Source organism: Ranitomeya variabilis, chromosome 4, assembly GCF_051348905.1.
Source record: "Ranitomeya variabilis isolate aRanVar5 chromosome 4, aRanVar5.hap1, whole genome shotgun sequence".
Lineage (NCBI taxonomy): Eukaryota > Metazoa > Chordata > Amphibia > Anura > Dendrobatidae > Ranitomeya > Ranitomeya variabilis.
Genome location: NC_135235.1, coordinates 309,119,708 through 309,145,240, shown reverse-complemented (window position 1 = coordinate 309,145,240; position 25,533 = coordinate 309,119,708). Strand labels below are relative to the sequence as shown.

The 25,533-nt window shown below is 41.0% G+C and overlaps 1 protein-coding gene across 7 annotated transcripts in view; it reads right to left on the bottom strand.

Annotated features, from left to right (window-relative positions):
• CAMTA1 (calmodulin binding transcription activator 1) overlaps positions 1 to 25,533 on the bottom strand; it is a 2,053,806-nt gene that overhangs the window by 368,229 nt on the left and 1,660,044 nt on the right. For 5 of the 7 annotated variants that reach the window (XM_077250396.1, XM_077250395.1, XM_077250400.1 and 2 more), the window contains exon 7: positions 2,942 to 3,082. The exons of the other annotated variants lie outside the window; for them this stretch is intronic. In XM_077250396.1, the coding sequence (XP_077106511.1) occupies positions 2,942 to 3,082 (141 nt within the window). The remainder of the gene's footprint in view (positions 1 to 2,941; positions 3,083 to 25,533) is intronic. 7 annotated transcript variants of the gene reach the window in all.

The window sequence follows — 25,533 nt, the reverse complement described above, 5'->3', positions numbered from 1 at the left end:
GAAAGCCCGCTTTTCCTCAGAAATAGCACCGCTCTTATGTAGTGGTTGTGTCTGGTATTGCAGCTCAAATTCATGGGGTGGAGCTGCAATACCAGACACAGCCACTAAACACGAGTGGCATTCTTTTTGGAATACAACCTAAACCTTATATTTAAATGGAAACAGTCTCTTTACATTTGCTATTACTTTCATAATATGGTCAGGAAGGGTTTTGCCCTCTTTTCCTGGACTTCTTATGATATATATGTAAACTCCATTGCCTTGCTAAGTCCCTCTGTATCTTGTTTTCAATCTGGGTACATATTAGCTGCACTAGCAAACTGAGATATGTTCTTTTTTTGGCTCTTGGGCAATTGTGTTGTTGAATCTGCAAGTATATGAATAATTTGTGCATGGAAGCAAAAGGCCAGTGAGATAGCAATGAATATATGTGAGCATGAGAAAATCCCATTATGTCTGTGCAACAATAATATAGGCTGCTCCTAATAATACCGCAAGACGGTCGTGCAATAAATATGGAATAGTGAAATAGTACAAGCTGAGGTCCTTAAACAGCTGACATCGGTATGGGCTGAGCAGAAAATAGGCGTAAAATACACGGTAAGGAACAGAACAACAGAAAAAAATAGTAGTAATAATAAAAATAATAAGAATGGACCGATGTAAAAAGTGTATGGAGCAGAACCCCACAGCTCGGTGCAGCGCTTAGTGGTCACTGCCGGGTACTGCAGATTGGCTCCTATTGAAATGAATAGGAGATGGACTACAGTACTTGTCAGCGGTCACCAAACACTGCACCGAGCTGTGGGGTTCTGCTCCATACACTTTATACATCCATCCAGCACACAGGTAATAATAACTGATTGGGGAGGACCCCCAAATATCTTATACAGATGTCCTATACTAAGGCTAAGTCATATATATAAAAGTGTTGGACAACCCCTTTAATGAACTATTTATCCCATTGACTACTCTGTGCTTCTCAGTACATTTTATTAATTTATTTAAAACAGTCTATTTATCTATCTATCTATTATCTATCATCTATCTATTATCTATCTATCTATTATCTATCATCTATCTATTATCTATCATCTATCTATTATCTATCTATCATCTATCATCTATCTATCATCTATCTTCTATCTGTATATTAGTTATCTATCTATTATCTATCATCTATCTATCTATTATCTATCTATTATCTATTATATACTGTATCTATTATCTATCTAATTATCTATCTATCTATCTATCTATCTATCTATCTATCTATCATCTATCTAGCTATCATCTATCTATCTTCTATCTATTATCTATCTATCTATCTATCTATCTATCTTCTATCTATTATCTATCTATCTATCTATCTATCTATCTATCTATCTATCTATCTATTATCTATCTATCTCTGTATCTATTATCTATCTATCTAACTATCTATCTACCTATTATCTAATTATCTATCTATCTTTGAATGAAACACTGCAATATAAAAATCTAATTACGGTATATATATTCCACTATTGTATCATAGAAACAATGTAACTGTGTACAATTAGCATTTTATTATAATAAAAATAATATTAAAATGTGTATTTAATGTAAAATCAAATATTTATGAAACAGCATAATAATAATAATAATAATAATAATTAATAAATATTATTACTACATTTCATTCTTTTCATTTGAGCCTTACCATAAATTGAAATTGTGTAGATTTTCTAGTTTGATAAGAGAAATGGTTTTCCTTTTGTTTTCAAAAACAGCTAAGCATTCTGAGAATTAATTCAATGTTTTTACTAAACCCATATAACCCTTTTAAATGGAATCTGTCACCCCCTGGGACACTTTTCAGCTGTTACTATGGGCATACAGGTAATAGAAATGTTAATCTAACCTTACCTGTATGCCTCATAGCTCATAGGTGCTTTTCAGATGTGGAGCAATAGACTTTTATTTCATTATGCTAATGATTTCTTCCAGACTCCGGGGCGTGCGCTGCCTGGTAGAAATCCTGCCTCCTCTCCTTTATACTATCACCACTCTCCCATGCAGTTGTGGCGCCGGAATCCCGCGCCGGAATCCCGCACATGCGCCCTGCACTCGGTCCACAATCTGTACCTCTTCGCACAAGAATGCGGAATACACTGACCATAGAGAGTAGAAAGAGGTTCAGATTGTCGAGACTGCTTAGGGCTATGTGTTTCTTGGAGGAGGGTCTCTTACCTTCGTGAACACCCCTGCTTGGGATATATATGATACAAATTGAAAGCATTTTTAAAATGCAAAACAAAATCCCCCTAGAATGGGCTTTTCTAATAAAACAGAATTTCCCTATATATAACCTGAACCTTTGCAACGTGCTGATTGTCATTATGTCAAAATATATTATTAGTATTATTATTATTATTATTATTATTAATTTATATAGCACCATTGATATTATTTTTAAACTGGAACAAATGAGTTTGCAAGTTGTGCAAAAAGTGAGACTATACACGTCTCCTTGCCTCGCTTGCAAATCCATGATATATTCAAGTAAATTCTAAATGATTGTGGTAAGTGTTTAGTTTGCGCACAATTGTCGCTACTCTGGCACCCCAGGTAATGTCCTTTTGGGCACTTCATTGATAATGTTTTCATTTTTATAGTTTTTTTTTTACTTTTAATTTTGGGTTTATTTATTCACAGGGTGCAGATGTCATCAATGTGCCATAACCCATATATCAACAAGCAACCCTTAGCGCTGCCTTATGGACTGATGAAGGTTGACTGTTTGCTATGGGTTTAGACTTTTTTTTGCACAGTGTTATTAGATAAACTCCATTGCACTCTTCGCTCCACATGAATAAAGTAAGCCTTCCGGTGAGAATGGCCGGTACATTATTAAACAATGGCTAATAGTGAGCGCCCTATGTTAGAGCTCTATAGTTACCTAAGTTGCCAGTGCAGAGACAGTTGTGCGTCCGAGGTTGAGGTTTGCTCTGGTGACTGTCGAGTATCTGCTGAACAAGGTGCTCCACAGAAAACCCTGAACTGCTGTTTCCATTGCTGCACGTCCACTTAATACCGTGAACTGTGGAGAGAATATTGGAGGCCAAAGTCAGAAACAACTTAATTTTTTTGTGTTTTTTTTTTCTTTTGTCTCACTATCTCTCTTACAGTGTAAGCAATGCAAGCAGCTAATTGTAGGCAGAAACAATACTCATGAGATCATGAGAACCATGAACACTATTTGCAATACGAGGGGGGGGGGGTATGTAGGTAGGCGTACGGTAGGCGACTATTCATATTATTTATTGCCATAACTGGATAGGTAACCTCAATGGAATGGGCACACCGATCACCAGATCTTACCCGGATTGACTTTTTCTTTTGGTGAATAATCAAAGATTAGTTATAGTCAAGAAAACCATGCATAGTTGTATATCTACATCTGTACTGTCCATACATACCAATCAGGTTGGCGTCCAATAAAGTGCAGCTGGGCCCCACATTTACCATGTGCCATATAACAATGCCTTCTTATGTGGCAGAGGGACCCTGAGGCTCCGGGACCAGAGTCGACATCTACACTCCCTATACCTGATCATATTTCAGGTGTTATTTTGTTTATAACGATCTTAGATTAACAATAAGCAAAGAGCGGTCAACAAATGCTCCTGCTGACAATTCAGCTGCTCCACATCAACGGAGCAGCTCTTACTCTTCTGGGCTGCTCTATCAACATCATGCTGATTGACAGCCGGCTCCCCGCAGTTAGGAAGTGGGGAGCTGACAGTCAATCAGCGTGACGTCAACAGTCAAGCCCGTCAACACAGCGGAGTGGAAGAGAAGCCACTGCCCTGTGGACATGATGTCAGTGGAAGCCGTATAAATCGCCACGAGGAGCAATTGTTGACCGTTCTGTGCTATGCTGGCAGAGATCAGTGTCAGGCACCTCAGGCAATAGTTAACAACTACCTGCCTATTACTTCTTAAACCCGTAGTAAACAAAAATATATAGTCCTGTATAACCCCTTTAAGAGCGCGCACACATGAGCGTGTAACATGGCCGAGTGCAGTCTGATGTTTTATCGAATATCACTCGGCCCAATGTTATAGTACAGGCTGTGCAGATCTGCTATTTTTTTCTCATGTTGACTCGGCATAAGAAAGCAAATGCAGCATTCTGCGAGTGGTACCGGAATTCAGATCACGTGCACCTACACAAGTCTGAGTGCGTGTGAAACATCGAACTGCACTCGTATGTCATCTAAGTGCAGTCCTGCAGTGTGATATACCTTTCCATTCTAGGAACAACACATAATTAATTGGTACGCTGTATTCACAGCTCTAATATACCATTAGGGGTCTTGCGGTAGATGCACCTGCCCTCTCTCCCTCGCTCAGGTATTTACAGGCTATGTGACTTTTCTATAATCTGCAATATGCCCCATTATCATTTAAACGCTAGATAATGATTACATATGTTATATTCACAGTTTACATATACTACTAGGTGCAGTCTCCTTCTGTAAGTACAAACTCCGGTGTCTTTTGCTCACTCTATCACCATCACTCTCATTAGTTTCTATTTTTCATCATAGAAGGTACTTTGCACATACAGTTTCTTCTCTGGGAACCGCGCTATATATTTGCCCAGCACATTACGGAATGTGATTTATCTGATTAAAGCATTCAGTTTCGCTGTACTTCATGTTCTATGATGATTCACTCTCTACTCTATATGATTGTGCGATGTTGTTGTGAGATGACTCTCTGCCTTTCTAGAAATATTTATATACGCTTTAACGACCATGTTTTCGATAATGTATATACAGTACTTTGTTTCTGTTTTTTTCTGTAATCATGCACTAAGTTTGATTTATTTACTATTGTAGTTACTGACGAAGGTCCATGTGGACCGAAACGTTTATCTCATGTGCTACAATAAAATTCTCACGCATTTAAGTTGAGTGCTAGGTTTACTTCTACTATCTAAGTGCAGTCCGACATCTGCCGACTCAGACAATGAAGAAGATGGAGAAATTAAGTTCTCCATCTTCTCCACACCTGTGATACGCTTCTCTCATGCAAGAGAATCGGATCACACTAAGATGACACTCGACTGAAACTCTGACGGAGCCGTGGGTCATTAACATAATAAGCCCGATTCTCTTGCATGAGAGAATGTACAATCATGTGACCCAGCCTAAAACATCAAATTTTTGCATTCATTCTGACTTCAATTTTGCCCATTTTTCTGTTTGGGAGGAAATTCTCTTTACAGAGAACCCGCTATAGACATAGGGCCCAATTCGCCAAGATGTTTATGTCGAAATTCTGCATAAAACACCTTGAAATAAAGCAAAATATTTACGTAACTTGAAGTTGCACAAAAGTTTTCTTTTTGTCGTTTTTAGCCCAGCCTCAGCTAGCTTCTCCAAAGTTGGTTATTCTCTGCCAGCTTCACAAGAAGGAGCATGGAAATGCCCGTCTGGTCAATTCACTATAATTTACGGCTCTTTGATTGCATAACTTACTTAAAAAATGTACTCCAGTCCCTTACTGGAGTAACATTTCTGGCAGAGGTGCACAGCAGTTGTAAGATACACCTCCTTCATTAAGTGGTGTAGACCTATTATTAAATTAGGTGCATCTTATTCCAGCGGTCCGTTTATTAAGACTGGAGCGATGCACGCACTCACCAGCGCCCTCTGTGATAAAGGGACGCCAAAGAGTTCTTTGTCAGCCTCCTTGGTATTCTTATTAAGCTCATCTATATGTTGTGCTTCAAAGTAGACTGTGATTTATACTATCTACTGCAATGCGATTGATGGTTAAAGTCACCTAACTGGACAAAAAAATAAAATAAACAATTAAAAAAGTCCCATGGGTTTCCTCAAAAACTACAATAAAAAGTGATCCAAATGTAATGTGTAGCTCAAAATAGTATTAAAATAGTATAAAATTGTATTTCCTGTAGCCTCTGTACCTCATTTCCCTTTCCTGTAGCCCGTGTACCTCATTTCCCTTTCCTGTAGCCTCTGTACCTCATTTCCCTGTCTTGTAGCCTCTGTACCTCATTTCCCTGTCTTGTAGCCTCTATTCCTCATTTCCCTTTCCTGTAGCCTTTGAAAACATATTTCTATTTCCTGTAGCCTCTGTACCTCATTTCCCTTTCCTGTAGCCCCTGTACCTCATTTACCTTTCCTGTAGCCTCTGTACCTCATTTCCCTTTCCTGTAGCCTTTGTACCATATTTCTCTTTCCTGTAGCCTCTGTCCATCATTTTCCTTCCCTGTAGCCTCTATACCTCATTTCGCTTTCCTGTAGCCTCTGTACTTCAGTTCCCTTTCCTGTCATCCCTGTCCATCATTTCCCTTTCTTGTAGCGCCTCTGTCCCTCATTTCCCTAATGTGTTGCCTCAGTACCTCATTTCCCTTTCCTGTCACCTCTGTCCCTCATCTCCCTTCCCTGTAGCCTCTAGACCTCATTTCCCTTTCCTGTAGCCCCTGTCCCTCATTTCCCTTACTTGTAGCCTCTTTACCTCGTTTCCCTTTTCTATAGCCTCTATACTTCATTTCCCTTTCCTGTAGCCTCTGCACCTCATTTCCCTTTTACTGTCACCTCTGTCCCTCATTTCCCTTTCCTGTAGCCTCTGTACCTCATTACCCTTTCCTGTAGCCTCTGTACCTCATTTCCCTTTCCTGTCACCTCTGTCCCTCATTTCCCTTCCCCGTAGCCTCTGTACCTCATTTCCCTTCCCTGTAGCCTCTGTCTCTCATTTCCCTTTCCTGTCACCTCTGTACCTCATTTCCCTTTATTGTAGTTCTGTACCTCATTTCCCTTCCCTCTTGCCTCTGTTCCTCATTTCCCTTTCCTGTAGCCTTTGTAACTCATTTTCCTTTCCTATCACCTCTGTACCTCATTTCCCTTTCCTGTTACCTCTGTCCCTCATTTCCCTTTCCTGTCGCCTCTGTCCCCCATTTCCCTTTCCTGTTACCTCTGTCCCTCAATTCCTTTTCCTGTAGTCCTTGTAGTTCATTTTGCTTTTCCTGTCACCTCTGTCCCTCATTTCCCTTTCCTGTAGCCCCTGTCCCACGTTTCCCTTTCCTGTAGTCCCTGTCCATCATTTCCCTTTTCTGTAGCCCCTGTACCTCGTTTCCCTTTCCTGTAGCCCCTGTCCCTCATTTCCTTTTCCTATAGCCCCTGTACCTCCGTTTCCCTTTCCTGTAGCCTCTATACCTCATTTCCCTTTCCTGTAGCCCCTGTCCCTTATTTCTCTTTCCTGTCACCTCTGTCCCTCATTTCCTTTTCCTGTAGTCCTTGTCCATCATTTCCCTTTCCTGTCACCTCTGTCCCTCATTTCCCTTTCCTGTAGCCCCTGTACCTCGTTTCCCTTTCCTGTAGCCCCGTACCTCGTTTCTCTTTCCTGTAGCCTCTGTACCTCATTTCCCTTTCCTGTAGCCCCTGTACCTCATTTACCTTTCCTGTAGCCTCTGTACCTCATTTCCCTTTCCTGTAGCCTTTGTACCATATTTCTCTTTCCTGTAGCCTCTGTCCATCATTTTCCTTCCCTGTAGCCTCTATACCTCATTTCCCTTTCCTGTAGCCTCTGCACCTCATTTCCCTTTTACTGTCACTTCTGTCCCTCATTTCCCTTTCCTGTAGCCTCTGTACCTCATTACCCTTTCCTGTAGCCTCTGTACCTCATTTCCCTTTCCTGTCACCTCTGTCCCTCATTTCCCTTCCCCGTAGCCTCTGTACCTCATTTCCCTTCCCTGTAGCCTCTGTCTCTCATTTCCCTTTCCTGTCACCTCTGTACCTCATTTCCCTTTATTGTAGTTCTGTACCTCATTTCCCTTCCCTCTTGCCTCTGTTCCTCATTTCCCTTTCCTGTAGCCTTTGTAACTCATTTTCCTTTCCTATCACCTCTGTACCTCATTTCCCTTTCCTGTTACCTCTGTCCCTCATTTCCCTTTCCTGTCGCCTCTGTCCCCCATTTCCCTTTCCTGTTACCTCTGTCCCTCAATTCCTTTTCCTGTAGTCCTTGTAGTTCATTTTGCTTTTCCTGTCACCTCTGTCCCTCATTTCCCTTTCCTGTAGCCCCTGTCCCACGTTTCCCTTTCCTGTAGTCCCTGTCCATCATTTCCCTTTTCTGTAGCCCCTGTACCTCGTTTCCCTTTCCTGTAGCCCCTGTCCCTCATTTCCTTTTCCTATAGCCCCTGTACCTCCGTTTCCCTTTCCTGTAGCCTCTATACCTCATTTCCCTTTCCTGTAGCCCCTGTCCCTTATTTCTCTTTCCTGTCACCTCTGTCCCTCATTTCCTTTTCCTGTAGTCCTTGTCCATCATTTCCCTTTCCTGTCACCTCTGTCCCTCATTTCCCTTTCCTGTAGCCCCTGTACCTCGTTTCCCTTTCCTGTAGCCCCGTACCTCGTTTCTCTTTCCTGTAGCCCCTGTACCTCATTTCCCTTTCCTGTAGCCCCTGTACCTCGTTTCCCTTTCCTGTAGCCCCTGTACCTCATTTCCCTTTCCTGTAGCTCCTGTACCTCGTTTCCCTTTCCTGTAGCCCCGTACCTCATTTCCCTTTCCTGTAGCCCCTTTACCTCGTTTCCCTTTCCTGTAGCCCCTGTACCTCATTTCCCTTTCCTGTAGCCCCTGTACCTCATTTCCCTTTCCTGTAGCTCCTGTCCCTCATTTCCCTTTCCTGTCGCCTCTGTCCCCCATTTCCCTTTCCTGTTACCTCTGTCCCTCAATTCCTTTTCCTGTAGTCCCTGTAGTTCATTTTGCTTTTCCTGTCACCTCTGTCCCTCATTTCCCTTTCCTGTAGCCCCTGTCCCACGTTTCCCTTTCCTGTAGTCCCTGTCCATCATTTCCCTTTTCTGTAGCCCCTGTACCTCGTTTCCCTTTCCTGTAGCCCCTGTCCCTCATTTCCTTTTCCTATAGCCCCTGTACCTCCGTTTCCCTTTCCTGTAGCCTCTATACCTCATTTCCCTTTCCTGTAGCCCCTGTCCCTTATTTCTCTTTCCTGTCACCTCTGTCCCTCATTTCCTTTTCCTGTAGTCCTTGTCCATCATTTCCCTTTCCTGTCACCTCTGTCCCTCATTTCCCTTTCCTGTAGCCCCTGTACCTCGTTTCCCTTTCCTGTAGCCCCGTACCTCGTTTCTCTTTCCTGTAGCCCCTGTACCTCATTTCCCTTTCCTGTAGCCCCTGTACCTCGTTTCCCTTTCCTGTAGCCCCTGTACCTCATTTCCCTTTCCTGTAGCTCCTGTACCTCGTTTCCCTTTCCTGTAGCCCCGTACCTCATTTCCCTTTCCTGTAGCCCCTTTACCTCGTTTCCCTTTCCTGTAGCCCCTGTACCTCATTTTCCTTTCCTGTAGCCCCCGTACCTCGTTTCCCTTTCCTGTAGCCCCTGTACCTCATTTCCCTTTCCTGTAGCTCCTGTACCTCGTTTCCCTTTCCTGTAGCCTCTATACATCATTTCCCTTTCCTGTACTTTCTGCACCTCATTTTATGATGTTACTGTTTTTCAACAAAAAAGTAAAAAAGTAAAAATACTAATCATTCGATAAAGAAGATTTTATGCTTTATCCATGTGGCTAGACTAAAGATGCATTTTTGGATTATCAAAAGCAGTGTCCACTTTTTGTCATCTTCTCTTATTAACACTCCACAAAAAAGTTATCTGTCGGGATTAGTGAACTTCTACTATAGTGTTTTTCTATCAGGGTTCTGTCCAACCCAGGAATACCTTAGAACAGGGCTTCCCTAAAAAATAAAAAGCATTGTTCTGGGAGATGGTTGTTGGAATTATAACTCTAGTATGGAGGAACATCTCATCTGATGTCGAATTCAATAGGATTGTGAAACCCTTTGTTTCAGACATATCCAAAAGTGAGCGTTCTTAAGCTGTAAACAATTTTTACAGAAAATATTTCTTTTTTTGAAATTTTGAACATTCACCTTTAAAATTTGCAGTAGGTAAAAATCGAATGTTTTGCATTCACTTTTTATTCCTACAGTTCTCGGACCAACAAGCATGTACTCTGTCGTCTGACGCCACTGGAATTGTTGTCGCTGTTCCAGCGGGCCTGCCATGTTCTGCTACCTCCTTGACCCCTGACAGCTGGAACACACTCGCAACCTCATTGTCATTAGTCTCCAGACTCCTGGGATCTCCTCTCTTCTATCCTGTCTGCATTTGTCCCTGTCATCATTGATCCTGTGTAACCTCCACATAATCCCGGCTGTCACCAGCCCCACAGACGAGCTGATATACATAACTGTCCATGAGTTGACTTCTTTCTGAGAAAAGGTTGGAATATCACCTAATTATTTATGGAGGTCATGAATATTGCTATAGAATCTGAATAAATCCGCTCATTACTGTGCAGTTAGTATATAAAATATACACTATCCAGTGCAATATATGGCGTAATGAAGGGATCGTGCGGGAAGTGAACTAAATTTCTGCCATTAGTAGAAGAAAGCCTAATCACAGCCCCCTATTCTCAATTAAATAGAATCTAACACTCAGTTTTTCCTACCTCAGTATTATAGCAGTACTATATAGAGGCAGATACCCTGATTCCAGTGATGTACCACTTACAGAGCTGCTTGATGCAGTTTTGATAAAATCCCTGTTTTATCTGCTGCAGATCTAGCAGTTCTCTGAATGCTGAGCCCTGTATAACCTCACCCACACCTCTGATTGGCAGTTTTCCGTGTACAGGGTGCATAGGCAGAAAGCTGGGGCGGGGTTATCCAAAGCTCATGAATATAGAGGAGTAGCTCTCCGCAGATTTACTAGCCCTCTAGTGATAATCATCTGCTTGTAAAACAGTGATTTTATCAAAACTACAGCAAGCAGCCCAGTAAGTGACAAATCACTGGAATTAGGGTCTCTGGTTTTACAATATTCTGCTCTCAAATAAGGTGACAAAACCTGTTGACATATTCCTTTTAATGCCTTGTGAACACTTTAGCAGGCTTGTCAGTACTGTCATAAAATATACATGTTTCATGAAATAAAATGACTCAAATTACCGGTATGAGAAATTTTTCAGAATGACACACATGCATTAGAAAATTAGCCTGGCTCCATAGTCATGCTACTCGCTTTTTACAACACATTCAGGGTACTGTGGCATTTGATATGCTTCATGACTCTTTAGATGACACCGCAATCTCTTATCTCAAAGGTATAAAAAAATACATATAACTCGTAATAAATTTGGCGCACCGCATTACTCCACCTTTTGTCACAATTTGCAATTGTAATAATTAGGATGAATATTTTACCTCTCAACTTCTATATTTCCCCCTTGTAAATAATAACACCTATACTCACCACTGGTGCCAGTGCTGTTCCAGCAGCTCAGCACTGGCTCTCCTGGGAACATGTGGCATGGTTATATCATGAGGCCAATCAGCGCTGGCCTCACTCTTCCCGCCTTTGGACGTATCACAGCTCTCAGTTCGTGTGGATGTATGTGATCCATCTGAAGGAGAGGAGAGTGAAGCCAGTGCTGATTGGCAGCAGCGACTGTGTGACATAACAATGTCACACAATCCCCGGGAAAGCCACTGCGGACACCGCTGGAACAGCGCCGGCAACAGAGGTGAGTATAGGTGTTATTTTTTTTAGAAGGGGCGAAACATAGGGATTCAGCAGGGGTTGTTTGAGTAGTGGATAACCCCCTTAACTGTGCAATCACTATCATTAGACTATCTCAGATGGGCAAGAATAAAAAGACCAAGTGTATCTGACTAAAATTATCACTTAAGGTTCCTCCATTAATCAGATGTAATCTGCAGAAGATCCCTGGAACAAGTCTTTCATTATCCTACAGCGCCACCAAAGAGGAAACAAAGCATTTCATGGCGCCCACTGAAATCAATAGGCTGTCCTTATCATGCGTGGAGTTGTTGGGTCCTCCAAGGAGTGAGGCTCCTTGGCATACACTATAAATCCTGGTCAACCACTTCAAAGAGGATCCAAAAGGAGCCTCACTCCTTGGGGGACCCAACAACTCCATGGATGATAAGGACAGTCTATTGATTTCAGTGAGCGCCATGAAATGCTTTGTTTCCTCTTTGGTGGCACATTAGAATATTATCCATAGGCTTGAAGACATAGAAAGTAGCAAAAACAGAAATATGCCCCATCCTCCGGTCTAGGGCTGCCTACCCGCCACTGCTTTACTCTTTGTTGACAAGCTGCAGCAGTGACATCATGATGACACTGCACATGACCACTGCAGCCAATCACTGAGCTCAGCTACTCTGCTGATCTAGACAGCACAAGCTACAGAACCCAATGATTGGCTGCAGCGGTTACATTTCGGTATACTATACAGCTAATTTTTTCCTTTGGAAACCTAATAATAATAATGATAATAGTATTTAATAATAATAGTAATAATGATAATAATAGTAATAATAGTAATAATGATAATAGTAATAGTAATAATAATAGTAATAATAATGCTAATAATAATAATGATAATAGTAATAATAATAATAGTAATAATAATAATAGTAATAATGATAATAATAGTAATAATAATGATAATAATAATAATTATTATTATTAATAATAGTAATAATAATAATAATAGTAATGATGATAATAATTATAACAATAATAATAGTAATAATAATGATGATAATAATAATAGTAATAATAATGATAATAGTAATAATGATAATAGTAATATAAGTAATAATAGTAATAATAGTAATAGTAATAATAATATTTATAATGATGATCATTATTATAATAATAGTAATAATAATAATAATAATAATAATTTCCTTTAATTTACTGTACAATATTCTATTATGAGAGATGAAGCCCCCACTATTTCAGCCCTGACGTTTGTAAGTTGCCCTGGCGGTGGTCTGTAACCCATGGTCTTTCATCTGTTGTGGTCCCATCAGCAGTGAAGACACGACCCCCCACATGTCTTGCATCCTCTGGCGGTCCTCATGTTGGGACCTAGAGTAAAGTTTTAGAACAGCTGGAGAGCTGCAGGTATCAGACTAATGTTCCTGATAGCAGACATGAGCCCACCCTCATGGCCCCTGCTGAAAGGTTTATCAACATTATCGTCACAGTTTTTACTTTTGCATTCTTGGATAATATTTCATAATGCCCTTTTGATACTGCAGAGGACTGGCTGACGGTGCAGCATGACAGCCCATTATCCTCCTGGTAAAAGAGGGTTAATGAATCATGGAAATGATAATTTATGTGCTGGTAATGTCATTTTTCAATGTCAAGTGCTACTTGCTATGAAATTATCTAAATTCATTTAAGATTAGGTGATACATATTTCCAGCGCAGGAAGGGAGACAGAGAAAGTTTATGGAAAACTTACAAAAATGTACTTGACTGATATCCTTTATACACTTACTGCATGTAGAATAGGTTATGTGTTACGGATGAATAAATGGTAATTATTATTATTTGATTTGTGTCACACAATACATTGTATTATAAAACATAAATATAAACATTTAATAGAGGTATTGTGGAGAGTTAGGTGTCAGGTGTAATACACTACTGGATGGGGCACTCAGCCATGGCGGACATTGTATGGTGCCTCCGTATGGCGCCTCATTGCTCCTCTATAATACAGCATCTGAGGGGTACGGCACCATTTTACGTTATTATTTTTGTTCTTCAGATAGCCACATCCAGAGATAGATTTTAATAATAGAGACAGAATAGGACCACCCCGATGGGCATGTTTGGATGGCCTTTATGTTTTTTTTTAATCAAATTTTGCATTAATTAAGTACCTTATGTTATTTACATGTACTATTACTATATACTTAATACAGGGCACAGTATATGCTCATTTTGTTTTTTCTTTGGTTTAGTCAGAGATAGGGTATTGTATTAAAGCCAAGTGCTACTTGGAGGTTCTGCACTAAGCCAAATCCAAAAGTGGATTCAAAAGGAATGGGAAATATAGAAATAATTTCTGGTTGTCTGACAGGCTGGGTTTAGCTGGAGAAAAAAATAAATCAAAATCTGCTATGACATTTTTCCAAAAAGTGAATGTATGTGAATCTCCTCTGATACAAATAATAATAATAATAATAATAATACAAATATTTGGTATATCAATAATAATAATTATTATTTGAGTCACAGGAGATTCACATACTTGCACTTTTTTGCAAAAATATCTAAACAGGTTTTGCAATTCTAATAATATTAACATTAATAATAACATTATACATATACAATTATACATAATAGGAATAGTAATAATTAACAATAAAGGATTTATATAGTTATTTTTATTAATTATTATTATTATGAGTGACAAACTATATAAATACTTTAGTTATCATTCTGTGTATTATTATTATTATTTATACTTTAAATAATAACAGTGATATGTAATAATAATAATTTTGCATTATTTTAAAAATACAATTTTCTAGCATATAATACGGTAATTTGTACATATCCAACAAGTAATTTTAGCAGTGATATTCAAGAGTTTAGGTTCATTTACAGTAGATGTCAGTGATTTTTCTTGTACACCAACAACCGGTGTCTTTTCTCAGCGAGTCATCAGAGTTTGGTCAGTGTCAGTTTTTACCATCTGAGTTTCATCAGTTTTTCGCTTATGGAGAAAAAAAAAAGTTGGAGATTTCTTAAAATTTTTATTTCAAACAGTCGGTGAAAAAAGCGGACAGCACACGGGCGGTACACAAATGGCATCTAGCTGCTGTCTGAACCATAGTCTTGCATTGACAAGTTTAGTCCGTGACTCAGATCAAACTCGAACATGTCTCCATGATTTTGTGTGAACTACAAAAATAGACAAACATGGGAACAGCCCCATAAACAATAATAGGTACAAGTGATACCCAAGGATATAACTGGCATGATAAAACTGACATCTGAATGAATAGATGCGTATACGTGTGTGCACAGGAGCCTAACACTGTCTGCTGTATTCTTTTCTGTGCGTCTAATAGCACAATATTATTTCGTGCTGTTTTGACTACTTGGCGTACGCTCTCGTAGCTGCAATATGAAGCATATTATGGTGACAGATTGGATACTAGATTATTCGACTGGATTATCGGATACTGGATTAAAGGATTTTTACAGTAATAACTGTGAGTGAATTCAGATGGTTGTAGTTTAGTGAATATAGATAATAGCAGTAATTGCTGTGAAGATACTCTGAGTGTTCTTTCACACAAGACCAATGAGTAATTTCTATATCATCAGATAATGGCTAACTGGAAGCATCTGTTGCCATCTCTTAGAGGAGGGACGATGACAACAAGTGGCCCTCGGGAGCTACTCAATTTGCTCAATTACTGTGACATGTTTCACGATCCCAGTAGAAATTCTTTGCAATCTGTTACATTTTTTATAGTAAGATTTATTTTGGGTTGTGTACAGCAGCCGGCCCTACAGTCAGTGAGGACCGTATGGGACGTAGCACTGCATGACACAGCAGGTTCTCACTGGCCATGAATCGTGCATTGAGGACCCCATATATATTAGTCCAAAATAGATGGAATCCACCAACATCAGCCGGATCAGCTGGCAGGCCAATGAGTACGGAGTCCTCCCGACTTTCCCCGAAATTGCCTGAAAGATCGGCACGTTGGATTTCCAATGGCTGATCCATTTGTTTTGTGTGATAGAGAACAGACACCGGACTGATTGTCTGAGCCCATTCCTGTGTATGGGAGATTTGGGAGAGATAGCGATACCACGTGTTTATTGCCATGGATGTGAGTGGATAAGAGGCTGCCATAAGCCTCTGCTTATCTCGTGGTTGAACAAAGGATCGGATATGTTAGGCCCCTTTCACACATCAGTTTTTTGCCATCAGTTACAATCCGTTGGCTCGATTGTGAAAAACTGATGCGACGGATCCATTTTTTTGGACGGGTCAGAATAGCGAAACTGGCTAATTGGATCAGAGCATGCTTAATTAAAAAAAACGGCTTCCATTCTAGCAAACGATGGATGGCAACGGATCCGTCGCTGTCCGTTTTTTCGTTGTACACAAAAAACGCTACTTTGTCCGTTGTCTCCGACCGCCGGACGAACAATTTTCGAGGGATCTGGCGAACAACGGATGAAACGTGAGGCCATCGGTCGCAATCCATCGCTAATACAAGTCTATGAGAAAAAAACGGATCTGGCAGCATTAGTCTCTGGATCCGTTTTTTTCAAAATTCGACGGATTGAGACTGATAGCAAAAACTGACGTTTGAAAGGGGTTTTAGGTGCACCTTGTCCGGCCCATCAGCAGACATCGGAGGACAGTGGGGACCACTCACATCAATAAGATTGTCCTCACATCCTGGTGACTTCAGTTGGATTTGTTTTTATATCAACCATAAGGTAGGAACACTCTACTAATTATTTTTTTCCCCATGGGCTTTTTTAACCAACAGCTTCATTACTATTTTATCACAGCGTACTCTTTGCCCTAAGCCCTTGGTTCATCCTTATATGAAGGCTTGGACTAGCCCACAGGAGAGCAGGAGAATCCTCCGTTGGGCCACCATTCTCTTATATGAGCAGTACTTAGCACAATATACTTGAATCACTATGTACAGACAGAGGCGGCATCTTATTCATGTTACAATCTACCAGATCATTGTTATATACATTTGTGATTGAGGATAATGTCACATGTGCATGTAGCTGAAAAGTGGGGCCCTGGAGTTGGTCACTGATGGGCCCTTGGCTGCCCAGTCCGACACTGCCTATATGTGTATTCTTGCCACAGTACAGTGACTTATAGAAGTCGGTCTGTACTGAAACACAGGACAGCAGCTCCAGCTGTAGATTGCCTATAATGTAGCCGCACTTTGATTGACATATGTATAATTGAACGTTGTACCAGAAATACCTTGCAGTGCACATTAGTCATCACGTCATGTTGGCTAGATACAACCACTTCTTTCTAAAAGGTTTGAAGCATCAGTCAAGAAGAACCTTCAGTGACAGAGGAAACCTAAGCATCCTCACATATCAGCCCTTTGGTCTTGGATCCTCAGAATGCTTACACTAGTTTGCTGTCATGTTGCTTAATGTGACTACTCCATTTAAGAGGCTTTCAGTATTATTAAAAAGTTCTCTGCTCCAAAAAATACCCCCCTCTATGCATATGACAAAGGCCAAGTAATACTATCAGGCTGGCATCCTTCTTAACATCAATAACGGTTTTAAGGGACATTCTGAACCCATAACAGAAGATGTGCACATCCACTTGTTATCGCATTGTAAACTTTTATGGTTCCCACCAGACATTACAGCTAAAAAGTTACTTGTGAAGCCTCCAATAAGAAACAGGAGAACATTAGAGCTCCAAAATGACCTCTAAAACACATTGCCTTCTTTTATAACTTTAGGGTCATTGGTCCCTTTAGAGCCTGAGCATAACCCTTAGGTACACTGTCCAGCCTGTATTTCCTTATATGTCAGGGGTTGGAATTTTTCCTTTACTCTGGAAGAATGATGTTGGGCCTAGGAATAAGTGTAGTACAAGATAAGACTCGGAGAAGAAATTGGAATCAGAAAGGATGATTGATCCAAAGAACGAAGACATTAGTTTTTGGAAATAATATATGGTTAGGCAAATAGGGGAGGGTCGTTCGTAGTTGATCCCATCCATTTGGCCATGGAGAGAACCTATGCCAGACTCCCTTCTCTCTAGGAAATACATTATTGGAAACTAAATTAATTATCAGCAAAGGATCAATTGGATGACAACTATCTGTCCCAATGCCTTCATACATAGGAAACGAGCATTCCTATGGCAGCGCCCTATATCCAAGGAGAACAAAAGGGTGAGTTGTAGACGGGATCCTTCTCTCCCCCAACATCATCCCTCCATACACATTGCAGAATAAGCAGGCTCAGTGACTTTAGCCTAAAGTGTATGGCTGCCATAGGAGTCGCGGAAAGAGTTGAAGGGAGGAACAAATGTCAAGCCCTTCAGCCATCAGTAGCAAAACTCAATGACAGCATAAGAGTTATGAAGGTTTGATCTTGGCTACTGGACCCCATCTTTGCCATGTATAATATTTCAACGCAACCAATGATTCTACAAAAGTACCATCATTCTTCAATCTTTTGTAGGCGCCGTGTATAGACTGGTTCAGGTTGGTTTGCCATAATCATTGGCTAACCATTGGCAATTATTTTTCCGTCGTAACTAGTGAGGAGCGAGTATACTCGTTGCTCGGGTTTTCCAGAGCACGCTCTGGTGGTCTCCGAATATTTTGGCGTGCTCGGAGATTTCGTTTATGTCAATGCAGCTGCATGATTTGCAGCTGCTAGACAGCCTGAATACATGTAGGAATTACCTAACACACAGGCAATCCCCACATGTATTCAAGCTGTCTAGCAGCCGCAAATCATGCAGTTGCGTCAACATAAATTAATTTTTGAGCACGCTGAAATACTCAGAGACCACCCGAGCATGCTCGGAGAAACTCGAGTAACGAGCATACTCGCTCATCACTAGTCGTAACTTTGCTCTCCGGAGCAATAATGGCGTTTTTTTCCCCCAATGCACTCCTATTACAGGTATATTGTAAGTGCCCAGCTCTAGATATCAGACCTCTAGCTCGCTCCCCTGCATTATGCATGGCTTTGCAGATCACCTTTGCATAGATATTTGCAACATTTAGCGATGTGCTAAGTGCAGCATTATTAAGCTTCAATGCATTGTTATGAATACAGATTCCAGTTTTGGCATTCTTGATCAGAATAAATGAAAAAAAAAATCTGGTTGAATATCTTATTACATGTATTTTCAATATGTAATAGGAATCAGTCAGAAGTCTCATGAATAGGCAATGCAGGTGTAATGCAAGCGAATGAACTTCTCAGCAATCGGCACATCCACTTTATCCTAGACGCAACTGGGTGCGCGCCCCGTCTGCCTAATAGGTGGCCAGATCTCTTCTATTTATATCATCCCTGCACCGCCTGAACTTCTCATCACCCAAGGTTATATTGCAGTAAGTCCCTCATTGCTTTGCAGTCGTGGAGTTTTGCCGTTACTCCCTCTTATGTAGTGAAGGTTATAAAGATGAAAACCCAGTGAAGGGAGACAGATTGCAAGTAGAGTGTTTCTGGATGCAAAATGCAAATTACCTACTGTCTTGGCACATCCAGTATGCAGATTGCCTCCCCCCGCTGCCCCCCTTTAAAAATCTCCTATGACTTGATACGTTGTTAGTACTGAATATCAAATACTATCAAGATGCTTTTTAACATGTCACGGTCTGCTTACCCACACATAATGAATCAGCGGGAAAGGAGATTTCTAAAGGGAAAAAAAGTGCATTATTAAAGGAAGGTTAATAAAAAAAACACCCATACTACTTTTTTTAAAGGCTGGAGAAGAGAAACCACTTTAAAAGTACATTTAATTAAATTTAAGGTCACAGCTTGTGACAAGAAAGAAGAAAGGCGAGCCAGATCAAAGGGAATCCCCTGTTAAAACTCTGCATGGGAGGGTTTTTTCCCAATTTTTTTCCCGTCGACATAAAAACGAGGCGAACAGATATGTTTGGAGCTGAAAAATTGGTGGTGACAAAGGGAGATAATTGTCAAAGAAGACTTAAAGTGATTTTGATCCTCAGGTCCAAAGTGCAGGAAAAAAGCATGGGATCATCTTTGATTAGCCTACCTGATATGAATCCCACCTTAAAGTCACTCTCCATTATTAACCTTTATGCTATTTTTAGGTCCAGCATTTTTCTAATATACACTCACCGGCCACTTTATTAGGTACACCATGCTAGTAACGGGTTGGACCCCCTTTTGCCTTCAGAACTGCCTCAATTCTTCGTGGCATAGATTCAACAAGGTGCTGGAAGCATTCCTCAGAGAATTTGGTCCATATTGACATGATGGCATCACACAGTTGCCGCAGATTTGTCGGCTGCACATCCCAAAGATGCTCCATACAAGGCAGGATGGATCCATGCTTTCATGTTGTTTACGCCAAATTCTGACCCTACCATCCGAATGTCGCAGCAGAAATCGAGACTCATCAGACCAAGCAACGTTTTTCCAATCTTCTACTGTCCAATTTCGATGAGCTTGTACAAATTGTAGCCTCAGTTTCCTGTTCTTAGCTGAAAGGAGTGGTACCCGGTGTGGTCTTCTGCTGCTGTAGCCCATCTGCCTCAAAGTTCGACGCACTGTGCGTTCAGAGATGCTCTTAGGCCTACCTTGGTTGTAACGGGTGGCGATTTGAGTCACTGTTGCCTTTCTATCAGCTCGAACCAGTCTGCCCATTCTCCTCTGACCTCTGGCATCAACAAGGCATTTCCGCCCACAGAACTGCCGCTCACTGGATTTTTTTTCTTTTTCGGACCATTCTCTGTAAACCCTAGAGATGGTTGTGCGTGAAAATCCCAGTAGATCAGCAGTTTCTGAAATACTCAGACCAGCCCTTCTGGCACCAACAACCATGCCACGTTCAAAGGCACTCAAATCACCTTTCTTCCCCATACTGATGCTCGGTTTGAACTGCAGGAGATTGTCTTGACCATGTCTACATGCCTAAATGCACTGAGTTGCCGCCATGTGATTGGCTGATTAGAAATTAAGTGTTAACAAGAAGTTGGACAGGTGTACCTAATAAAGTGGCCGGTGAGTGTATATGTGTTGGGTCAGAGCTCCGTTTTTCTGAAGTCCTCTGCAGTGAAATCACTAGTGCTAAAGAGCCAGGGTTTGGACCCTAGATTTCTTGCCCGGTGCCCTGGATCTCTGGCGAGCGCCACTTGGAACTCATATATTTACCCTAAAAGGCCAAATTCCCACGAGAACTGTATCAGTGGCAATATGACACCAATACAATTCAAGAGGAGAAGTGGAAGCACCAAGCTCCCTGCCCTACCATCCTCCATCTTGTAGGCCACAGGCGGCGAATGTTGGCACCCTGGCGCAAAGATATCACAGAGTACAAGGCAGAAGGACAGATCAGGTGACTCTAAATTATTTTTTGGTGGCAAGTGCAGCACACAAGGGTATTATTACTGAGGGGACTCCCAGGGAAGCATCAGTACTGAAGGGGGCCATATGGGGACATTAGTGCTGAATGGGGCCCTACGGGGGCAATAATACTAAAAGCGGCACTATGGGGGCATAAGTACTGAAGGGGGCTCTATGGGGGTCATTAGTAATGAAGAGGGCATTTTGGATGGGGCATTATTACCAAAGAGGGAGATAGAGGCATTTTAATTAAAGGGGCAATCTGGGAGGCATTCATTATGAAAGGGACACTATGGGTGAAATAGTACTGAAGGGTTACTATAAGGGGCGTTAGTTCTGTTAGTTCTGAAGAGGGCACTTTGGGGGTATTAGTATTGAAGGGGGCACTATAGGGGGCATTAAAGCTGAAGAGGGAAATCTGAGTGGGGAACATGAGGCATTATTATTGGAGGAAAACTCAGGAGGCATTACTATTAGAGGAACACTTAGGGGGCATTATTATTGGAGGAACACTCAGGGGGCATTATTATGGGAGGAACACTCAGGAGGCATTATTATTGGAGGAACACTCGGGGCATTATTATTGGAGGAACACGCAGGTGGCATTATTATTGGAGGAACACTCAGGAGGCATTATTATTGGAGGAACACTCAGGAGGCATTATTATTGGAGGAACACGCAGGTGGCATTATTATTGGAGGCACACTCATGAGGCATTATTATTGGAGGAACACTCAGGAGGCATTATTATTGGAGGCACAATCAGGAGGCATTATTATTAGTGGAACACTCAGGAGGCATTATTATTGGAGGAACACTCAGGAGGCATTATTATTGGAGGAACACTCAGGTGGCATTATTATTGGAGGAACACTCAGGAGGCATTATTATTGGAGGAACACTCAGGGCGCATTATTATTGGAGGAACACTCAGGAGGCATTATTATTGGAGGAACACTCATGAGGCATCATTATTGGAGGAACACTCAGGAGGCATTATTATTGGAGGCACACTCAGGGCGCATTATTATTGGAGGAACACGCAGGTGGCATTATTATTGGAGGAACACTCAGGAGGCATTATTATTGGAGGAACATTCAGGAGGCATTATTATTGGAGGAAAACTCAGGAGGCATTATTATTGGAGGAACACTCAGGAGGCATTATTATTGGAGGAACACTCAGGAGGCATTATTATTGGGGGAACACTCAGGAGGCATTATTATTGGAGGAACACTCAGGAGGCATTATTATTGGAGGAACACGCAGGAGGCATTATTATTGGAGGAACACTCAGGAGGCATTATTATTGGGGGAACACTCAGGAGGCATTATTATTGGAGGAACACTCAGGAGGCATTATTATTGGTGGAACACTCAGGAGGCATTATTATTGGAGGAACACTCAGGAGGCATTATTATTGGAGGCACAGCCAGGAGGCATTATTATTGGAGGAACACTCGGGGCATTATTATTGGTGGAACACTCAGGAGGCATTATTATTGGAGGAACACTCAGGTGGCATTATTATTGGAGGAACACTCAGGAGGCATTATTATTGGAGGAACACTCAGGAGGCATTATTATTGGAGGAACACTCAGGAGGCATTATTATTGGAGGCACACTCATGAGGCATCATTATTGGAGGAACACTCAGGAGGCATTATTATTGGAGGCACACTCAGGGTGCATTATTATTGGAGGAACACTCAGGGGGCATTATTATTGGAGGAACAATCAGGGGGCATTATTATTGGAGGAACACTCGGGGGCATTATTATTGGAGGAACACTCAGGAGGCATTATTATCGGAGGAACACTCAGGAGGCATTATTATTGGGGGAACACTCAGGAGGCATTATTATTGGAGGAACACTCAGGAGGCATTATTATTGGAGGCACACTCATGAGGCATTATTATTGGAGGAACACTCAGTAGGCATTATTATTGGAGGAACAATCAGGGGGCATTATTATTGGAGGAACACTCAGGAGGCATTATTATTGGAGGCACACTCAAGAGGCATTATTATCGGAGGAACACTCAGGAGGCATTATTATTGGAGGCACACTCAGGAGGCATTATTATTGGAGGCACACTCAGGGAGCATTATTACTGGAGGCACACTCAGGAGGCATTATTATTGGAGGAACACTCAGGAGGAATTATTATTGGAGGAACACTCAGGGGGCATTATTATTGTAGGAACACTCGGGGCATTATTATTGGAGGCACACTTGGGAGCATTATTATTGGAGAAACACTCGGGGGCATTATTATTAGAGGAACACTCAGGGGGCATTATTACTGGAGGCACACTCAGGAGGCATTATTATTGGAGGCACACTCAGGCGGCATTATTATATGTAGGGCATGCTGGGAGTTGTAGTTTTCCTACAATTAAGTTGGGGAACACTAGTCTATGGTATGTATCTCTTGAGACCAGGCTGGATGTCCAGGGTGGCTACCATTCACATGTAATGGCTAGCTCTAGGTCAGTTGAGCCTTTAATATCATTATTATGAATATGATACATTATTACGTTATTATTGTGCTACATTGTAAATGCCCTGTGTGTTTTTCTATCCCACCACTCCTATGTATGCCATCTCGTTCCCTCGCCTGCCAGGCCAGTGATCATCTGCGCCAGGCTTCACATTGGAAGCTCGTGAAGTTCCTGCCAGCCATTCACCTTATGCCCCCTCTTGCTCATGTACCATAACATTTTTGCCTGTCCGGCCAATGCATCTTTGCTGATTCCAGCCATTCATCCTCTGTAATGATACAATTGGGCAGCTTTGATCGGTGTAATTGGGCTTGGTTCCCTTTGCTGCTGATTGATATACATGCAAATCCCAATGGTACCAGATGGGCGCTGGATTATTAGGTTTTTATGGATTATTACATGACTATTGATACCAAAATGATATATTCATAGGTTGCTACCAAGTTTTCACACTCCCATCTACTGCTATGAAAACTTTCCAAGTCATTGTCTTCCTATGTATTCTATCTATTTTTAAAGGCTGATGTCAGGGTTTCTGGACAGCAATCTGTAGAAAGCGATAACATTGAATTTTGCATTGATGCATCCCTTCCTTACATGCACGTAATTCTTGATTCTCCCAGCCATTGACATTAGACTTTGATTGCCTCCTTTTGCATACAGTGTGATAATTGCTGGCACATTGCTTACTTTGCTTGCTACCTGCCGCTGACTTTTGCGCAGCTCCATAGCCTGTTTTATGCCTACATATATCAAACTCTTGATTTTTACAATGACTTGGCTTGTGTAAATCCAAACGAGCATCAATATAAGAAAATATATTACATTTTTAAAATGAATGAATTTGGGGTCTGTCCCTTTAAATCTCCATCAGGTCTTTTGTAATAATAAATATGTTAATCGTATGTATCTCTGTGATCAAGCGCAGGGATGATAAGGAAGCAAACAAGCACGCGGTGCACTGGATGTCTTTACATCATCCCGGACAATTGTTCCTCTTGTACTGGAGCCATTGATCACACTGTGAATGAATGTGGTCAGACCTTATGCATAGCAAATTCCGCTACCGTTCTGTCATCCAGCCAAAGCCGTGCATCAGCGTTCCCTCGCCAGCCTGACAGTGCCATGCACATGAAACTTGTCAGGCCAGAAACTCTGCTTGGGATAATAAAGTAGACATCTGTTGCATTCTGAGCAGCTCTCTAGCTTTATAAAGAATCCCAATTAACCGGGATTGGAATAATAAGATTGCACTCTGTGGATGATTCCACTATTCGTGCGAAATTAATACTTGTTACTTTTCAGAATTACAGTCTAATTATATTATAATATAAAACTTCTAGAAAAGAAGCATTTTAACATATTCTAGTTTATAGGGCACAGTCGTATAATAATTGCATTCTTAAAAGAAAGAAGTATAATAATGGTTATATAGTTGTACATACAGGGCAGCATTATAGTAGTTATATTCTTGTACATAGGGATCAATATTATAGTAGTTATATATTCTTGTACATAGGAGCAGTATTATAGTAGTTATATTCTTGTACATAGGGGCAGTATTATAGAAGTTATATTCTTGTACATAGGGGCACTATTATAGTAGTTATATTCTTGTACATAGGGGCAGTATTATAGAAGTTATATTCTTGTACATAGGGGCACTATTATAGTAGTTATATTCTTGTACATAGGGGCAGTATTATAGTAGTTATATTTTTGTACATGGGAGCAGTATTATAGTGGTTATATTCCTGTACATAGGAGCAGTATTATAGTAGTTATATTCTTGTACATAGGGGTAGTATTATAGTAGCTATATTCTTGTACATAGGGGGCAGTATTATAGTCGTTATATTCTTGTACATGGGATCAGTATTATAGTAGTTATATTCTTGTACATAGAGGCAGTATTATAGTAGTTATATTCTTGTACATAGGAGCAGTATTATAGTAGTTATATCCTTGTACAAACTGGGCAGTATTATAGTAGTTATATTCTTGCACATAGAGGC